The sequence below is a fragment of the Canis lupus genome, chromosome 25, assembly GCF_011100685.1.
Source record: "Canis lupus familiaris isolate Mischka breed German Shepherd chromosome 25, alternate assembly UU_Cfam_GSD_1.0, whole genome shotgun sequence".
Taxonomy (NCBI): domain Eukaryota; kingdom Metazoa; phylum Chordata; class Mammalia; order Carnivora; family Canidae; genus Canis; species Canis lupus.
In genome coordinates this window covers 28,759,112-28,779,939 of record NC_049246.1, presented here as the reverse complement: position 1 = coordinate 28,779,939, position 20,828 = coordinate 28,759,112, and the positions used below count along the sequence as shown (strand labels likewise).

General features: G+C 34.2%; 1 protein-coding gene and 1 long non-coding RNA gene across 18 annotated transcripts in view; one reads left to right on the top strand and one right to left on the bottom strand.

Moving 5' to 3' along the window:
• Positions 1 to 20,828, top strand: part of HMBOX1 (homeobox containing 1) — a 189,361-nt gene that overhangs the window by 62,687 nt on the left and 105,846 nt on the right. For 16 of the 17 annotated variants that reach the window (XM_038573704.1, XM_038573690.1, XM_038573703.1 and 13 more), the window contains exon 2: positions 11,878 to 11,957. The exons of the other annotated variant lie outside the window; for it this stretch is intronic. In XM_038573704.1, the coding sequence (XP_038429632.1) occupies positions 11,935 to 11,957 (23 nt within the window). In that variant the 5' untranslated portion in view covers positions 11,878 to 11,934. The remainder of the gene's footprint in view (positions 1 to 11,877; positions 11,958 to 20,828) is intronic. 17 annotated transcript variants of the gene reach the window in all.
• Positions 1 to 20,828, bottom strand: part of LOC119865939 — a 39,222-nt gene that overhangs the window by 10,747 nt on the left and 7,647 nt on the right. The window lies entirely within an intron of this gene.

Here is a 20,828-nt window from a genome sequence, read left to right as displayed (position 1 = left end):
AATTTTAAAAGCTGCCTTGTCGAAGAGAAAAGAAGAAATTTAGTCTGTATTGATTCAGCCAGACAAGTGGCTGAATTTATAAGTTATAAGAAACTGTTTAGAATTTATAAAAAAAAAAAAAAAGATCTTTATCAGCAAAATGCTCCCATTAAATTTTCCTGTTGCCGGAGATGTAGGAAAAGCTACATGAGTATTTATATATACGTCTTTAAAATTTTGAGAAGTAGTATATGTAATAATTCTTTTGGAATAAAAATTTCCATGATATGCAATATCCTTTAACCATGAATTATAATGAGTAAAACTTGATAAAAGCATTAGACTTTTTTAGTGGTGTATCTGTTACTCAACTTGTTGCACAGTATCTATCACAAACATTGCCCCAGAAAAATGATAAAAAAACAAACTGTATCCTTAAACTTGTATTTGCAGAAAGGTGAATGAAGCCTGACATAAGTACTTAATAGTTACAGTTCTAATAAGAAAAGGGAAGTCCATTAGCTGATTGATGTTGGGCAAGTAGTGTTTTGTCTTAATTACCTACCTTAGGGGATTGTGAGATTAAATGAGTTTATATGTGTAAAGCATTTATCCGGTGAGTATCTGGCCCAGGGAAGTATATATTAAATAGTGTTAGTAGTTGTTGTTTACAATTTTAAACTACCTGGAGGCATTATTTAAGAGATTAGTATTCTTATCTAGATGAGTTTTTAATTTGTAATATCTGTGGTTCTGTTTTCCTCATGTCACCAAGCAGAACTCTGCATGTGCCTCTCAAATAACAGCAAAATGTGATAAGGCCTCATTTATCTACTATTGTCCAGGGGTAAAGTGTTTAACATAAGTGAAACACCTTCTGATTAACTTCCTAAAATGTCAACTTCTAACCATTTCAACTTTTAAAAATCAGTGTATCATGTACTTTCCTGCCTTTTGTATTTAAACAAAGACCTTAAACATGGCTTTAACTTTTTGATGTTAGCGTTTTATGTATGTATCTGTAGATCTATCTATAATTATAATTTGTTGTTTTCATATATTTTATCTTGGTCTTTTCAGGGAGCTATCATTTTTTTCTGTGGTAAAGCCTTTTTATACATTCCCAACCACTTTCTAAATTTCTGTGTCTAATCTACTCTGGGTTTGAAAACCAGATATTCAAGCTTGCTAAGAATTACATGTTAAAATGATTAAAATGTCTGGAATTTGCTTGAAAATAATTATCCACTCCCCTCCCTTCTCCCCTCCCTTCTTCTTTTTTATTTTTTTTATTTTTATTTTTATTTTTATTTTTTTTTGCGGGCGAGATGGCCGACAGGGCCATCAGGCCGCGCCTCCCCCATCTTAATTATTCAAGCTAGGTGATAGGCACTTAAGCATTTATTTCTCTGTTCTAACTGCCCCTGTATATTTTTGCAAATTTTCATAATAAAAAATTTTTTAAACCACCATTAATTAATTTATTTACTCAATACAGGTTTGTGTGTTATGTTTATTGACATCTTTTTTTTTTTAAAGATTTACTTATTTATTTTGGAGAGAGAGAGCATGAGCAGGAGGGGTGGAGGGAGAGGGAGAGAGAATCTCAAGCTGACTCCAAGCTGAGCACGGAGCCGATGAAGAAGGGCTCAATCCTATGACCCTGAGATAACAACCTGAGCTGAAACCAAGAATTGACTTGGGTACCACCCAGGCACCCCTTATGTTTATTTATATATTTGTGTGTGTGTGTGTGTGTGTGTGTGTGTGTGTGTCTTAATGTGTATCTAGTCAGGAAGAAGAATCAGTTCTGTAAATTCTGTGAATTCACAATCTATAAATTGAAAAAACTAAGAGCATCTAATTTATAAGATCATGAAGTTACATATTTTAACACATATTTTACTTTCTTTTAAATAGTCTCAATGGTAACACTGAGTTCTGTGTGAAGTGCTGACCAAGCAATAAAAGGAGCTCTGTAATGGTTGTTTTAAACTTCTGAGAATTCTTTTCTGGTCCAAATCTGGGCATGAAGGGGGTCACTGATTGATGTTTGCAATATCTGCTATCACTTCTCCTTTTGATGGCTTGCTTGTTGCCTATGCTATAGCCAAGCTATGTCTTTACCCTCTTTTATGCTTCACTTTCTTCCTAAAGCCTTATACTCCTTGTTTACTTCTTTCTTTTCTGACTTAAATATTCTGTCCTTTCTATGTTTATTATTGAGTGAAATAGATGCATGCTGAACTGCACAGTATAAATTCAATTGTAAATCACCACTGATATACTGGATTCACAATTAAGCATTTCCTGAGGTGGGAGTATAAATTATTTCCTCTTTGGGAGTCAATTTGAAAAAACCCTATCATAACTTAAAATGTATATAATCTTTGTCACAACTGTTTCTCTGCTGGTAATTTATCATAAAGTTATACTCACCCTTGTACAAAGATGTATGAAGAAACTAAACAGTGGGTGGGTGGAAGAGAAAATGGAGTTTGAGGGTGGGAGACAGGTTTACCTTTTATAGGTCTTTTGAAATTCATCTTTTCCTTTTTAAAAAAAAAAGAAAAAAAAGAAATTCACCTTTTCCTTTACCCTACTTTTTATGTTAAAAGGAAAAAGTAGGGCTGAAAAAAAAGCCTTCTTGCTACTTGTGGATTATACAACATATACAGGATCTTTAGATTACATTTTTCTTCAGGGGTCAACAATGCTGACAGTAGGTTTCTTCATTGTTCAGCCTGACTTTGTACAAGGTTTCAACAACCCTAAATTAATTATTTGATAACTGAATCCATTTCTGATAGTAGGAATTTTTTACAATTTTATTGCATAAATGTGTGTATGTATATTATATAAAAATGTCTATCCTTCTTGGCCATATTCCAAATACACATACCCATCTTTAACCTCAAGTCCATTACCTGATGACTACCTGTTTTTCTCTGTATGCTCATGTACTTAAGTAGATGTGTATGTATGCATATAGCTATACCACTGACATAAGACATATACACATAAAGAGGATTTTTTTGGTTGTAGTTTTTTTTTTTTTTTTTTTTTAAGATTTTATTCATTCGTGAGGGACAGAGAGGCAGAAACCTAGGCAGAGGGAGAAGCAGGTTCCTTGAGGAGAGCCCAATGTAGGACTCGATCCCAGAACTCTGGGATGACACCCTGAACTGAAGCCAAATGCTCAACCGCTGAGCCACCCAGGCATCCTATATCATACTCATTTGATTGCGTTTTTCTTTTTTTTCTTTTCTTTCTTTCTTTTTTTTTTACTCAATAAGTGCGATATGCAAATCCCCACCGAGTTACCTAATAAAACTAATTTACTCTTTTTAATTATTGCATTGTGTTAATTGATCAAATTGTATTTTATTCAGCAATTCCTGTATTGATTGAAACAACTCTGTTTATAGAGATGAGAAATTGTAAAGTAAATGATAGTAAATATCTTTGTACATATTATGTATGATTACTTTTATTTCTATATAATAGATTCCCAGGAATTAGACTGCTAGGTCAAAGGTATAAGTACATTTAATTTGATAAGTGGTCCAGATTCCTTCCAAAAGAATGTCATAATTTATTTGGACAATGAATAGGACAGTGCCTTTTTGAGAAGATACCAATCTTTTAAGTTTTAGCTGAAGTGATATCTCATTGTTAAACCATGTAATTGTTGTTTTGCCTTTAGCAAGTTTGAGTATTTTTTATAAACTTGACAACTTGGGTCTGCTCTCTCTCTACATGTCAAATGTTTTTTCCAGTTTAATTGCTGAGTTTGTTTATGCCTTTTTTCACTTTTTATGTCTAGGAAATTTTAAACTTTTATGTCTGTCTTCAAATTTCTGCTCTTGGTTAAGATTGTTTAGAAGACATGTCATCTTATAAATTATGTTGTAGAATGTATTGCTGTGTTTTATTTTTTTCATTTGTCCTTTATCCTATCTGGAATTTATTTATTTATTTTTATAAATAATGTTAAGATAAAGATCTATTGTTTTTTGCTAGATGATAACCAGTTTTGTGATGATTGTTTTAAAAAATAATATATCCTTTTCTCTAGAAATAGAATTTAACTTCTGACTTGTACATTTTTTTCATATGTTCTGGAATCTTTATTTAAGTTCTTTATTCATTCCACTCATTTGTGTGTCTATTCTTAAGCCTGTGCCATATTCATTTAATTAGTGTCTCTTGAATGTATTCTGATATGGTCAGGGAAAGTTTTCTCACTTTTTTGGTGGTCCTTAAGCTTTCTGCTTTATAACTTTAAGATACTATTTTTAAATTAAAGAATAAAGCTTTTGAGGTTATTTCTCAATGAATGTATAAATGCTGGGGAATAGTACTGTGAGTGAAATATTTTTCCCATTATTTTTGTAGGTGTTTCTCTACAAACTAGGGAGATTTTTAAATTAATTTTAACTGTATTGTATCATACCTCTTCTTGATAATTTATTTTTATTAATTTCAGTTTTATTTTACTAGAATTGCCTGCATTTTATAATATTCCATTAGGTCATTAACAAAAAGATATTTTTCTCTTTCATTCTGATATTATGCCAATTAATTCATTTTCATGTCTTAATTAGTTTCTATAATCTTCAAGTCAGTATTGAATTTTAAAGGGGTTAGTGGACTTCCTGTTCTAATCCCTAAATTTATTAATTTGATTTATTGAATGAGTAATAGCATTCATATGGTTAAAATAATAAGTTTCCTGTGAACAGGCTCCTTCCCACTCTTTCCCTAATCTTTTAAGTTTTCACCCTGCACTCAGTAACCACTGTGATTGGATCACTTCCATAGATCATCAAATTTCCATACAGAAGCAAGTTCTTGATATACATATAAACATGCAAGTGCACATTTATGTATACTATATGTCCATATATATGGTGTTCATGCAACCTTAATTTTATTTGAAATGGTTGTAGTATTTTGCTATATGTGGTACTTGCTATTGTTCTTTTTTCAAAAGGCTTAATTTTTTTCCTATTTTTTCCCATAGAGCTTTTATTAAAAATGGTGGCTGAATTTTATCAAATGCCTTTTGAGCATCAACTGATACAATGATAAGATATTTTTCTCCTTAATTTGTTGATGTATTGGGTTTGTTGATTAAAAACGAACCACTCTTGGGACGCCTGGGTAGCTCAGCGGTTTAGCGCCGCCTTCAGCCCAAGGCCTGATCTTCGAGACCCGGGATTGAGTCCCACGTCAGGCTCCCTGCATGGAGCCTACTTCTCCCTCTGCCTGTGTCTCTGCCCCTCTCTCTCTCTTTGTCTCTCTCTGTGTCTCTCATGAATAAATAAATAAAAATCTTAAAAAAAAAAAAGAACCACTCTTGTATTTCTGCTATCAATTATGGTAGTATATTACTTTTGACATGTGGCTTGACTCTGTTGTCTAATTTGATTTTTTTTTAATTTAAAATTATATTTAACTTTTAAGTGAAATTGGCTTATGAGTACCTTTATTAGATTTGGCATTGAGTTGCTTTGACCTCATAAAATGACTTGGAACATGTTTTGTATTTTTCTATGGTTTAATATTATTAGAATTCTGGTTTTTTGAAAGATTAAGAATCTGCTGAGAACCCAGCTGGTCTTGGTATCTTTTCGTATAGTAGTTTTTTTAATTACCTTTAATTTGTGGTACTTGGTTCTACTCAAGAATTCATTTCTCTTGGGTTAATTTTGATATTTTCTCTTGCACTGGGAAATTATCTTCTCTTTCAGGTTTTCAAATTAATTGCCATGAAATTGTATTGTGTTGTTGTGGTTTATTTTAGTTTTGTCTTGTTTTCTTAATTATCACCTATGCTTATGGTTTTATTTCTCTTGTTATGAATCTTGTGAGTTTTCACTCTCCCTGGTCCCCCCCTACCTTTTTTTTTAACCCACTCATTAGACTCTGAGTGATTATTTCATCATTTTTCAAAGAGATTTATAGATTTATGTTCTCTATAACCTCTTTATGTTAATTTTATGTATTATCTCTTAGTTTCTTCTTCGTAGTTTTTTTTTGTTTTTAAGATTCTGTTTATTTAAGAGAGGGAGAGAGAGCCAGAGCCTGGGGGGTGGGGAGAGGGAGTTGGAGGAAGAGGGAGAGGCAGACTACCCACTGAGCAGGAGCCCAGCTTGGGTTGGTGCTCAATCCCAGGACCCCAAGATCACAACCTGAGCCGAAAGTACACACTCAACCTACTGAGCCACTCAAGCACATCTCTCCCTAGTTTATTTTGGTATATTTTGTTTCTTTTCTCATTTCTTTTCACAGTGTTTTTCTCCCTTGCCTTTAAAAAAAAAATTAAAATTCTTAAAGGCTGTTAAGCTTACTTCTGAATATATTTTGCTGGAATTAAAATCCCATGGATTTTAATTCTTTTTATTGTTTTGTTTTTGTTTTTGTTTTTGTTTTTGTCTTTGTCATAGGTTACCACAGAGAGCATGATTTCCCTTTTGATTTCCTATTTGATCCATAGACTATCTAGTATCATCTCATAGTTTTAAGAAAAGATATTGTAATTTTTTTCCAAATTGTTTAGATATATCTCTGAAATTAGTTAAAACTTTCATTATGAGCATGTTTATGATCAATCATGAAATGAACATAGGTAGAAATAATCTGTTTTTTGTTAGAGGATTATAAAGGGTTTTAAAAATCATGTTTATTGATAATATAATTAAATTTATTTTTTCTTCTTTCCAACTGTATTTGTTCATTCCAAAAGGTATACTGCAATTACTAAGTGTACTTGTATTTTTAAAAATAAATTTATTGGGATCCCTGGGTGGCGCAGCGGTTTAGCGCCTGCATTTGGCCCAGAGCGCAATCCTGGAGACCTGGGATTGAATCCCACGTCGGGCTCCCGGTGCATGGAGCCTGCTTCTCCCTCTGCCTTGTCTCTGCCTCTCTCTCTTTCTCTGTGTGACTATCATAAATAAATTTTAAAAATTTTAAAAATATTCATAAAAATAAATTTATTAAAGTTCTAATAAGTTTTACTTTATTACCTGCTATGTTTTTTGGTATATACAGTTTTTTAACTCTTATATTTTAGTCATAAACCACATATTTTATAATTGTATAATCTTTTTCTTTACCCCAGTAAGTACTTTTGACCATAAATTATACCTTGACTGATGTGTGTTTCCTTGCAGTTACCTGAAAACAAAATACCCTTTTCCCCCAAAAGATACTCATTGCTTTCCCTGGTTGCTGTGTAACCTTGAAGAGATAAGACCTTCAGAATACTTTTATTTTCTGCCTCTCTTCCTTTTCCACCTTATCCTCATGAGATCTTGGAAGTATTTTTACCTCTGCCTACCTTCATCTCACATGTCTACAACTCTTCTACTTTGAATAGTTTAGAAATTTATTAATATTTCTTTTATGATATAGTCTTTTTGTTTCAAGAGTCTTTATCATGTAAATTATACATTCCTAGACGTATATAAATGTGTATTATATAACAAAGTGAAAATTTCATTAATTACAATATTACTCTTTCTCTTCATCGTCTGTTACTACATCTCTTTTTCTGGTTTATTTTTTTCTTCGTTAGAACCTTTTCTCAATTATTGTTCTTAGTTGGGCTGCCTGAGAAAATACACTGGATTTTTGCATATTTGCAATTTTTTTAATGTACCAAAATCTAAGCTTTGTTGGTACAGAATTATTTCCTCTCTGTCATCTGTGAATGTTCTTCAACTCTTTTTTTTTTTTTTAAAGATTTACTTACTTTGGAGAGAGAGAGAGAGAGTGTGTGTGAAGGGGGCAGATAGTGGTAGTGAGCGAGGGAGAGAATCTCAAGCAGACTATCCATTGACACAGAGCCTGAGAAGTGGGTCTCAATTTTATGACCCTGAGATCACAACCTGAGCCAAAATCAGGAGTCAGATAGTTAACTGAGCTACACAGGCACCCCTCTCTTTTTAAAGATGAAGAGTCCGGGATCCCTGGGTGGTGCAGCGGTTTGGCGCCTGCCTTTGGCCCAGGGCGCGATCCTGGAGAACCGGGGTCGAATCCCACATCGGGCTCCCGGTGCATGGAGCCTGCTTCTTCCTCTGCCTGTGTCTCTGCCTCTCTCTCTCTCTCTGTGACTATCATAATAAATAAAAATTAAAAAAAAATTTTAAAGATGAAGAGTCCAATGAGGAACTGGTTTTTTAACTTTTATAGATACTTGCTTTTTAGAGCTAGATGCTTAATGTGATCCAGCATCCATGAACTTTTATCCCTAAAACCTCTTTTTTTGTTTTTAAATTTAGAGTTCTTTTGTTTTTTTCTGACTATAGTTGACACACAATATTACCTTAATTTCAGGTATACAACATAGTGATTCAACATCTCTAAATGTTATGCTATGCTCACCACAAGCGTAGCTACCATCTGTCACCAAACGATGCTTTTGTAGTATCATTGATTATATTCCGCATGCTATGCCTTTTATTCCCATGACTTATTCATTTCATAATGGGGAAGCCTGTATCTCCTGCTTTCTTTTGTCGATTTTGCTCATTCCCCCCACCTTCCTTCCCTCTGGCAACCATCAGTGTGTTTTCTGTATTCATAGGTCTGATTCTGCTTTTTGTTTCTTTATTTGTTTTATTTTTTAGATTCCATGTATGAGTGAAATCATATGGTATTTGTCTTTCTCAATCTGACTTATATCTGACCCTCTGGATCCATCCCTGTCTCAGATTCCATTGTTTTTTATGGCTGAGTAATACTGCATTTATATATATGGCACATCTTTATCCGTTCATCTGTCAGTGGACACTTAGGTTGCTTCTATATTTTGGCTATTGTAAATAATGCTGCAATAAACATAAAGATGAATATATTTTTTTATTTATTGTTTTCATTTTCTTTGATAAATACCCAGTAATGGAATTACTGGATCATAAGGTATTTCTATTTTTAATTTTTTGAGAAACCTCCATACTATTTTCCATAATGGCTGCGTCATTTTACATTTTTACCAGCAACACAGGAAGGTTTCATTTTTTTCCACATCTTTGTCAATACTTGTTATTTTCTGCTTTGTTTTTTTTAAGTAATGGCTTTCCCCCCATTTTTTTAGATTTACATATTTATTTTAGAGAGGGAAAGAAAGCACACATGAGGGTGGAGGGGCAGAGGAAGAGGGAAGGAGAGTTGTAAGCAGATTCTGTGCTCTTGATGCTGAGCCTGACTTGGGGCTAATTCTCAGGACCCTGGGATCTTTTTTTTTTTTTTTAATTTTTTTTTTATTTATTCATGATAGTCACACATAGAGAGAGAGGCAGAGACACAGGCAGAGGGAGAAGCAGGCTCCATGCACTGGAAGCCCGATGTGGGATTTGATCCTGGGTCTGCAGGATCGCGCCCTGGGCCAAAGGCAGGCGCTAAACCGCTGCGCCACCCAGGGATCCCAGGACCCTGGGATCTTGACGTGAACCTAAACCAAGAGTCATATGCTTAACTGGCTGCAAGCGCCCCTGATAAGGCCTTTTTAATGGCTGTGATTTTAATCTTTATTTAATTTTTAAAAAGATTTTATTTATTTATTCATGAGAGACACACACAGAGAGGCAGAGACATAATAGGCAGAGGGAGAAATAGGCTCCATGCAGGGAGCTACTGATGTGGGACTCGATCCCAGGACTCCAGGATCACACCCTGAGCCAAAGGCAGATTGCTCAACTGTTGAGCCACCCAGCCGGCCCTTTTAAAAAAAATTTATATAATCTTTATTTAATTATTAAACTTGTTTTTAAAACAATTTTTAAAAATCTATTAATTAAATTAATTAAAAAAAATCTGTTTCCTATGCAGGGAGGGCTTTGTGACATTGAGCCTGAGAATAGAGAACTCAGCATCACCTTACTTGTTTTTGCTTTTCTGTCCTTAGAACATTTTAGTTCTATTGAATATTTTAAGCCCATTTATATCCATAATATAAATAACATAAAGTCCGTGATTTGCAGTTACAGAAGTCTGTATCAGTGACTTCATCTCAGTTTCCTTACCTGTGAAATGTGAGTTTTTGGTAATTTACTTCCTAGAACATCTTGATTCAGTTCTAACGTGGTCCTCATATTTGCAGAATAAAGGTCAGGATTACTTTGAGGCATTTATCAGCCCTCCACAGATTGTGGAAGTCTTCCCTTTGTAGCCTACGTATTTCTCATGCATATATGTAAAAAGGCTGGTCACATAGGTCTACTTAATCCCTATACCTCCTTCATTGTCTCCTGTAACTATTCCTTCTCCCTGGAATCTTTCCTCCACTGATTCTCACTTCCCTTCACACCTTGGTTTGGTGGAAGTCTTATTCTGATCTTCAGATAACAACTGCAGATCTCACTCTAAGAAATCTTCCCAGTTCTCTGTAGCCTAATCTCTAAATTGTTACTCTCATAGACCTTGTATTTTTAGTCTTATCACATTATGTATTTTATTATAGAAGAGTGTGCGTGTGTGTGTGTGTGTGTGTAGTTTTTATTCGACCTTCTCCTACAGTTTAATATGCTTCTATACTATTGGGACTATATCTTACAGTTTAATATGTTCTATACTATTGGGACTATATCTTACTCTGTGCCTATGTCAGGGCAAGTCGATATTTCATATATTTGAGCTGAATATGAGCAAGAATGAAAAATGTATATTGACCAGTAATCAGTTTCATGGCTTAGTTTTGATATTCTTACAATCAGCAACACTTTCAGTAAATTTTCTTTGTACTTTATATCTACTTTTTTAGGGCAGGTATTTCTTAAGTCAGCAAGAAAATTAACTACAACAGGAACTTCATTAAAGCTACAATTTAGGATATGCAAATGTGAAAGGTTTCTAACTTTATCCTGTACATTTCGCATATATCATTAGTTACTGTTAGACACTTTGGTCTTGCTTAATATAATTCAGTGCTGAATGTGTATTTTAATGTGAGAGTTTTGACATCAACATTTTTAACTTTCATGTAATTTATAATCTTAACTTTGAGTTAATGGAAATTGTTGCTTCTGTAGATCGTGGTTGGAAACTGCTAATAAGTTCAGTCAGTAATACATGATCTTTAGCTCCTAAGCCATGAATAGTAGATTTCATTTTTTGTTAAAATCTATGTCTGAACTGAAAGGGGTCACAGGGTGTGAATGGTGAATAAAGCAGTAGGATGCTAATCAGAAGATAGAAGTACTAGACTCAACTCTGTTATTAACTTACACTGTGTTCAGTAAAGTAACATGGATACTAATCTCCTTTTTTAATTGGTAATAATAGCCTTGCTACTTCATAGCTTGTGAAGTGCTTTTATCACCATTTAAAAAATAATTTAACTTCTTATAGCTCTTTGAGGTAGTTATTGATCATCCCTGTTTATAGATGCAGAAATTGAGATTTAGAGAAATTAAATCACTCAAGATTTGGCTGGCAGTCCAGTCTGGAACTGGACCCCAGAATTTACCCCAGAGTTAAGACCTTTAGCTCTAGTCATGCTATGGTGAGTTTTTTGCTTATAGGATGCTACATAAATGCACTGATATTATCAGTTTTCTCAGGTGTCACAATAATACATACGTTCCATTGCATGTTTATATCTGTTTTCCTTGGTGGTGTCTGATAACATTAAATTTCAGGAGTATGATTTTTATTACTTTTTCCAAGTGAATTATAAAAGCTATTAGTGATATTTTTTAATTTTTTAAAATTTGCTTCAAACCATGATTTCATTTTAAAAGTTCAAATTAATTTTATTATTTTTTCAAAATAATTTTAAAAACATGATTACCTAATGCTGACTGTTAATATCTTTAAGTTATATAGTTAAAAATTTTATTTAACATTTAATTAACAAGTATTTCTGAATTTTCTGTCTTTATTCTACAGAATGGTAAATAACACTGATCATCTCTAGTAAGGATATTGATTCACCTCATGTAAAGTATGCTCAGTTCCTTTCCAGTGGTGTAAGTATCTAGTCCTTTTCTTAATATTTATATTCTCAATTTTAATAAAGTAAAGAAATAATCATGATTATTATCCAAAAATGATAGCAAGCATTCAGAGTTGAAAGAACTTCTTCATAATCATGTGGAAAGGAATGGATTTTTAAATCTATCAACTTTCTCTTTTACCATTTGTTTTCAACTTTGAAGTCTGGCATTCATTTTCAACATGAAAAACTACATTTCAAACTGCCTAATAGGGTAGAAACTTACAAAACAGATGGCTAGCTCTACTAGATTCCTTGTGACAAGGAGAATAATGGAAGCATGTTACCTTAACACTGCCTTTGTGTGCAAACTCCTTAGCACCTTAGCCATTTCCTTTACCTCCTGGAGATAATAATATAGTTAAGCCTATTAGCTAATGTTGGTAGCCTTTCTTTGAAGTCAGGCAAAAAAATACAAATTGATATGGTGGTATTATGTTGAGAGTATTTTGTGCTAGGATATGAACTGTAACCACTAGTTCATATTAAGTAGGCCTCTGAATAAAAGTATTCCGGGAATTTCAGATATTAGAGAAGATAAAGTATCTATTAGCTCATTAAGTGCATCTTTAGAGTCTACTGCAGAGTGCCTTTAGCATAAGTATTTTCTAAAATTTGGTGCAGTCTATGTTTCGATTAAATTCCTTCCGTTTTGTCTGACAGTTCTGTAATCCAGTAAGTAGACATTAACATAGATTTTCTTTATTATTTGGATTTTTCATTAAAGTTTTTTCCTCTGTCATCTACTCTATCATATATCGAATAGGCCCAGGGGATGTGAACTGAGTTTCTGCTAAATAGCTATATCCTTGGGAAATGGCAAGGCAGTGCATTGCTTTGAGCCTTAGTTCTTCACCCCCCAACCTTTTAAAAAAATGATATACCTGCTAATGGCTGTTTTTAATAGCCATTAGAATGTAAGCATCATGAGTCCAGGAGTTTTTGTCTGATCTGTTCTTTGTTGCATCCTTTCTGCCAAGTACATGGTCTGACACATAGGGCATATTCAATAAGTGTTGATTGAATGAATGATTTTTCTCTAAATGGTGTTTAGTTCTCTGATTCTACTCTATAAACTTGCATGTTTTTACTTGGATTTTTTCCCCCAAATATGTATAAGGTGGCTGCAATAAAAAAAATTTCAGTCTTAATTGGTGGTAATTTAAAAATAACTGTTATAAAGTGTGATTGGGGGATCCCTGGGTGGCGCAGCGGTTTGGCGCCTGCCTTTGGCCCAGGGCACGATCCTGGAGACCCGGGATCGAGTCCCACGTCGGGCTCCCGGTGCATGGAGCCTGCTTCTCCCTCTGCTTCTCCCTCTGCCTGTGTCTCTGCCTCTCTCTCTCTCTGTGAGACTATCATAATAAATAAAAATTTATAAAAAAAATAAAAATAAAAAATAAAGTGTGATTGGCTGATTAGAATATAATCTCATTTTTCTCAAGTCTTTTTATTATGAAAAGAACTTTTTCATAATAAAATGAAGTGAATTTCTATCATAGCCCCTATTCTTTTGTTTTAGTCAGTTCTCCTATTGGTTTGAATTATAGATTTATCTTATACTGTTATGCTCAATTCCCACTAAATCTTCATTTCTTACTTATTCTCACTTCTTATCATTTTTATACTTTAAGACTCCCATTCATTTGATGGTAATAATAACTGTGAAAGAGGCTAATGTGCCATAACTAGTAAGAAGGGTCTGAGTACATCTTTAGTTGATGAATATTATGATTAATTCTAGATTGTGTTAAATCCTCATGCAGTAAATACCAAGTATGCAAACAAAACTAACTTATGACTAGGTCATATTTTGCCTAGTCAGTCTAGATAAAAAGATAGCAGAATCAAGCTGAAGAAAATGCTAAGTGCTGTAATTTAATAAAATATTATTAACTGTTAATGCTTTGCAAGTAAAGTAGTGATGTTATTTTTGCACAGGTGATTTCAAGATTAATCATTTGTGAATGCTTTAACCTTCTTTGCTCTATATGTTTGTAAAAGTTAGTTTAAGAAAGTGTTCTGGACCACATGCTGATTTAAGAAGGGTTTAGGTATATCCAAGTAGGGATAAAATTTATTATAAAATAGGTTTACTATTATGGTCCGATAGTATGGTCTTTTGAAATATCAGTTAATGAACTGAGCCATAATCCCTGAATTTAATTCTTCTTTTATGCTTTAAACATTGTCTGTGTTACTACAGTGTCAAAATTCTTCTCACATCATTTTCTATTATTGTTGGCCTGAGTCTGCATTCAGATTAGTAATTTAAAGTGAAAGACATTCCTTACCCTATGAACAGTTCTTGTGCTACATAAGAAAATTAATTTAGTTTTTACAGGTTATCTTTTTCTGTCATAAAAGAATTGCTGGTGTCGTGGACTTAGATGACCGTTGTAGGTCATTTACTGCCATAATTTCAGGATTACATGCTTAAACTAGGTAAATTATGAGAAACAAAGTGTGGAAGTGACAGGCTGTACCTTTGCTCAATGCACATTGAGATACTATTCTTGATACCCAAGAAAACCTCTAATCTTAGCATTTTTCTCAGTGAAATATAGTACCTTCAGTGTCTTATGCATGATTTGATCCTGCTTATTCCATTATCATTCTACTCTGTAGTGATCATACATTCCATTTTAGCAATTATAGATCTTTTTACATTAGTTCTGTCTTTGTACTTGGGATCTCTTTTGGTGCAAGGCACAAATATCTAATTTAAACAAGGTGTAGAATAAGGTGAAATTTATGCTTCTATATAACATACAGCAAGAAGGACAAGAGATGTAGCAGGCACTCAAGAATTGCTAGAATAAAGAATGTGAATGCTGCAGAGCTTTCTCCTTTGCTCTGCATTTCCTACTATGCTTTATTTGACAAAGTCACTTTTTCCACATGGTGAAGAATGTACCAGACTAGTATCTTCCTGCTGCTGAGCACAGTTATAGTGACTGTCCATTTTCCTGCTGATCTAACCTAAATATTTTAGGAAAGCAAGGCTTAGCTTCCTTGTGGGCCCACCCTTTGGCCAGGAGGCAGGATATTACAAGTGGCAGTCCCACGAACATGTGGTTGGAAACAATGAGGCATTCTAGGCAGACAAAATAATACGAATATTCTGTTATCACCTTTCATGGCTTTTGGAATAAAAGTGCTTCCCATGGTGAATCTCAATTGACATAAAATACTAAATTGTTTCAGATGCTTTGGAATCGTTAGTTTTGATAGTTCTAATACAAGCTTTAGGGTGGATACTTTTCAATAACCAGTTATGGGAACCTGGGTGGCTCAGTGGTTGAGCGTCTGTCTTTGGCTCATGTTGTGATCCTGTGGTCCCAGGATCGTGTCCCACATTGGGCTCCTCACGGGGAGCCTGCTTCTCTCTCTGCCTCTCTCTGTCTCTCATAAATAAGTAAATAAAATCCTAAAAAAAAAAAAAAATGAGTTAAATTCATATAAAATTTAGTTTAGTTTTATGCTATCACATTGCTTCTTACAGAAAAGGATTTAAAGAATTCCATACAGATACTATCTGTTCTAATATAAATAGGATAGGAAAATACCAGGATTTTTTTTTTTTTTTTTTTTTTTTTTTGTCTGTGTAATAAAACAGTTCTTGAAGTCTCATTTAAACTAAGGTCAGTTTATGAAGTATTTTGAAAACATTAAGACTGAAGTTAGTAAAGGACAGGTCTACTTTATTTTATAAGGGAAAGGAATAATGTGTAAAAACCTCAGTTTACCAAATCAATAAATTAGTTACATTAATTTATTTTAAAATTTTAAAAAATATTTTTAAAATTTACTTATTTGAGAGAGTGTGTGTGTGTGCATGAGCAAGAGGAGGCACAGAGGGAGAGAGAGAGAGAGAAGGAGAAGCAGACTCCCCACTGAACAGGGAGCCCAGTGTGGGGCTTGATCCCAGGACCCCGGGATCATGACCTGAGCCAAAGGCAGACACTTAACTGACTGAGCCACCTAAGTGCCCCTATTTTTTAATTTCTAATTTTAATTCCAGTATAGTTAACTACAGTGTTATATTAGTTTCAGATGTATAATATAGTGATTCACCAATTCTATACATTAGTCAGTGCTCATCATGATAAGTGTATTCTTAATCCTCTCACCTATTTCACCCACTGCTCACTCACCTCCTTTCTGGCAGTTTCTTCTCTGTAGTTGAGTCTGGTTTTTTGTCTCTTTTACCCTTTGTTCATTTGTTTTGTTCCTTAAATTCCACATGAGTGAAATCATGGTATTTGTCTTTCTCTGACTTTCTGTCCATGTGGTTAAAAATGGCCAATTTTCATTATTCTTATGACTAATATTCCTCTGTATGTGGTTTATCCATTCATCTAACAGTGAACACTTGGGCTGCTTCCATAATTTGACTAATAGTAAATAATGCTGCAATAAACATAGAGATGCATCTTTCTTTTTGAATTAGCGTTTTCATTTTCTTTGGGTAAATACTCAGTAGTGGAATTACTAGATCATAAAGTATTTCTATTTTCAGTTTTTTGAGGAACCTCCATACTATTTTCCACCCTGGCTGTACCAGTTTGCATTCTTACCAACAGTGCGCAAGGGTTCCTTTTTTTCTACATCCTCATCAACACTTGTTTCTTGTATTTTTGATGTTAGCCATTTTGACAGGTATGAGGTAATACCTCATTGTAGTTTTGATTTGCATTTCCTTGATAATGAATGATGCTCAACATCTTTTCATGTGTCTCTTGGCCATCTGTAAGTCATCTTTAGTAAAATGTCTCTTCAAGTCCTCTGCCCATTTTTTAATTGTGTTGTTTGGAGGGGGTTGATGTTAAGTTGTATGAATTCTTTATACGTTTTGTATACTAACCCCTAATTGGATATATCATTTGCAAATATCTTCTCCCATTTATTTTTATATATTTTTTAAAGATTTATTTATTCATGAGAGACACGCAGAGAGAGAGAGAGAGAGAGAGAGAGAGAGGCAGAGACACAGGCAGAGGGAGGAGAAGCAGGCTCGCCGGTCTCTAGGATCAGGCCCTGGGCTGAAGATGGCACTAAACCGCTGAACCATCCGGGCTGCCCTCTTCTCGCATTTAGTAGGTTGTCTTTTAGTTTGGTTGGTTGTTTCTTTTGTGTGGAAGCTTTTTATTTTGATGTAGTCCTGATAGTTTATTTTTGCTTTTGTTTCTCTTATCTCAGGAGACCTATCTAGAAAGATGTTCTGGCCAGTATCAGTGTCTGTGCTCTCTTCTGGAATGTTCATGGTTTCAGATCTCACATTTAGGTCTTTAATCCATTTTGAGTTTATTTTTGTATATGGTATAAGAAAGTAGTCCAGTCTTATTCTTTTGCATGTAACTGTCCAGTTTTCTCAAAACCATTTGTTCACTTTTTCCTATTGCATATTCTTGCCTCCTTTGTCGAAGATTACTTATCCACATAATTGTGGGTTTATTTCTGGACTCTTTATTCTGTTCTTTTGACCTATGGTATCTATTTCTGTGCCAGTACCATACTGTTTTGATTACTAGTGCTTGGTAGTACATCTTGAAATCTAGGACTGTTATACCTTTAGTTTTCTTCTTTTTAAAGATTGTGGGTCTTTTGTGTTTCCATACAAATTTTAGGATTATTTGCTCTAGTTCTTTGAAAAATGCTGTTAATATTTTGATAGGGATTGCATTAACTCTGTAGATTGCTTTGAGTAGTACAGACATTTTAACAATATTGGTCCTTACGGTCCATGAGCATGGAATATCTTTTCATTTTTTTTGTGACGTTTGGCAGCTACTGTTAAAGAGAATTTCCTAGGATTAGCTTTATTATATTACCAAGCACTGATAGAGCAGAAAAAATGGCTAAGGTTTATAACAGAAACTAAATGTTAAATGTCTCTTATAAGCCACTTGGAAAATGTTCATGTAGCTTTCTCAGCAAACTTTATTTAAGCCTAATATGCCTGCTGAAAAATTCACAAATCAGTAGTCACTGCTTGGTGGATGTTCACAGTGAATATACCAGTGTAATATAACTAGCATGGAACATTACCAACACTGCATAGCATTTTAGTAATAGATCATTCATACTAAACCAGGTGTATTGTTCTTTTGAAATTGGTCAGGAGAAGTTTTCTCTTCCCTCCCAACCAGATGATGATATATTAGGGGGGGATGTATTAAGCTAACAAGTAGTAAAATACAATTGTAATAGCCAAAGCATTTCAAGATTTATTCATGTCAGTGATACAGACTGAGTGCATGATTAGATGCTGAGGAAGGGATAGAAGGAGAGAATCTTCAAGACTACTTCTCACTGAGCCAGGAGACCCATGCAGGGCTCAACCCCATGACCCATGAGATCATGACCTGAGCCAAAACCAAGAGTCAAACATTTAACCGACTGAGCCACCCAGGTGTGCCCCATAGTCAAAGCATTTAGAATAGCTAATGATTGGAAATAGTCTGTGTGTCTAAAATAGGATAAACAAACATGAAGTATATTCCTATAATGAAGTACTACTCAACAATATAAAGGACAAACTACTGATACATACCTATATCATACATGAATCTCCAAAACTTTATGCTGAGTGAAAAGAGTACATAGAAATTCCATTTATAGGGGTGGCTCAGCGGTTTAAGCACCTGCCTTTGGCCCAGGGCATGATCCTGGAGTCCCAGGATCGAGTCCTGCATTGGCCTCCCTGCATGGAGCTTGCTCCTCCCTCGGTCTGTGTCTCTGCCTCTCTCTCTCTCTTTCTCTCTCTGTGTCTATCATGAATAAATAAAATCTTAAAAAAAAATTCCATTTATATGAAGTTCTAGAACAGGGAAAACCAATCTGTGGTGGGAAAAGTCTGAGCAGTGTTTCCCTGTAAGAGAAGGGGTTAAGGATTAGCTGGAAAGGGAGCACTTCTTGGGATGATAGCAATATTCTGTATCTTCAAAGGCATTTTCAAAGGCTATGTATTTCTTTTTTACAATGTGTACTTCTCAAAACTCATAGAGTGGTAAACAAAAGATTTGTGTAGTTTTTTTGATGTAAATTTTACCTCAGAAGATAAAACCTGAACAAATACTGAGCTCTAGTTATTGAAATGCATGTGGAAGTTTTAGGAAGAAGTGTACAAATGTCTGTAACTAATTTTCAAATGTATAAAAAATAAGATGAGTATAGGTATGGATGCATAAGCAAATGGATAGTTATGTTATAAAGCAAATGCAATGTTAACAGTAAAATGTAGATAGTATGTGGGTGTTCACTGCAAATTTCCTTCAATTTTTCTATATGTTTAATGTTTTTTATTATAAAATGTTGGAGGAAAAAAACCCAGGCAATCAAGAAACAAAATAATAGTCATGAAAATAAGACTTTTATCATGGCTAGCTTGTCACAGTGAGTATTGGAAGAAAGCAGAAGATAATGTTCAGGTGTAAGGCAGACACACACTGTCCTATGACCACAACTGGCTTGCAACATGTAATTTGTGGTCCACAAAATACATTTGTTTTTATTTTTAATTAACCTGTCTCGAAAATAAGAGTGATTTCACATAAAAATTTTAGATTTCTGTCTGCTTATTTTTAAGAGGATTTGAAAGATAAGTCAGTCAGTCGATAGAGAATAGAGAATCCAAAGGCAGATAGAGATTTGTGCAGAAATTTTATATATGAAAAAGATTGTATTTCAGATGAGAAGAGACATATTACTCAGTAAAGCATATTGGACAACCACCTATGCATTTGAGAAAAAATAAAGCTCAAATCCTTTCACACTCATTAAGTAAATATAAATTACAGGTGGAGCAACGATTTAAATGTAAAAAAAAAAAACTATTACTAGAACCCCTAGTCCATCATTAGGATGGTTGTATCTAAGTGATTTTAACTGGAGACTTAAAAGAGTTTGATAGCATATATCCCAAACCATAGGTTTCCAGTAAGTCCTGAAATATGTTGGGAAGCAGAATGATACATGCTTTGGAGTCAATAATATCTAGGTTTAAATCTTTTTTCTACACTTACTCAGACTTTTTGCAAGGTACAGAACCACTCTGAGCCTTAGTTTCCTCAATAATTAATATACAATTTTAAAAATCTTCCACAGAGGGTTGTTGTGAGGATCAGATGAAATTACATTCTGTGAAATTCTTGCCCAGTGCCTGCCTAGAAGTGAATATTCAATAAATTTTTAGTATAGAGTGAGGAAGAAACAGACTTTGAACAGCTGTAGGGAACTGGCCCAGAACAGATGTTTCACCTATAAAGGATGAGAAAATTCTTTGACATTTATTTCCATTAGCAAACATTTATTTAGAACCTACTGTATGCCATGCATCCTATTTGGCATTATAACTATAAAAATAAGAATAGAAGAAATTACCACTTCAAAAAAATCTTAAATTAGGAAAGTCAAATTTTATAAGAAAGGAATTCAAGTAGTAAGAATTTTTATTTTATTTTATTTTGATTTTTTAAAAAGATTTTATTTATTCGTGAGAGACGGGGGGGGAGGGGGGGTGGGCAGAGACACAGGCAGAGGAAGAAGTAGGCTCCATGCAGGGAGCCTGATGTGGGACTCAATCCCGGGTCTCCAGGATCACACCCTGGGCTGAAGGTGACACTAAATCACTGAGCCATGCTCACTGGGCTGCCCAGAATTTTTAAATTCAATAATTCCCTTAAGCTTAATATTATTATGTCTCTAACATTTTCTGGCATGCTACAGTTTCTCCTGTTAGTTAAAGGAAACATAATGTGGAAGCAATTTCCTAAGAAAACTGAATAGTTTGGCTACAACCATGAAAGATCCATTTCTCGGGATAACTATTAAGAGAGAATGC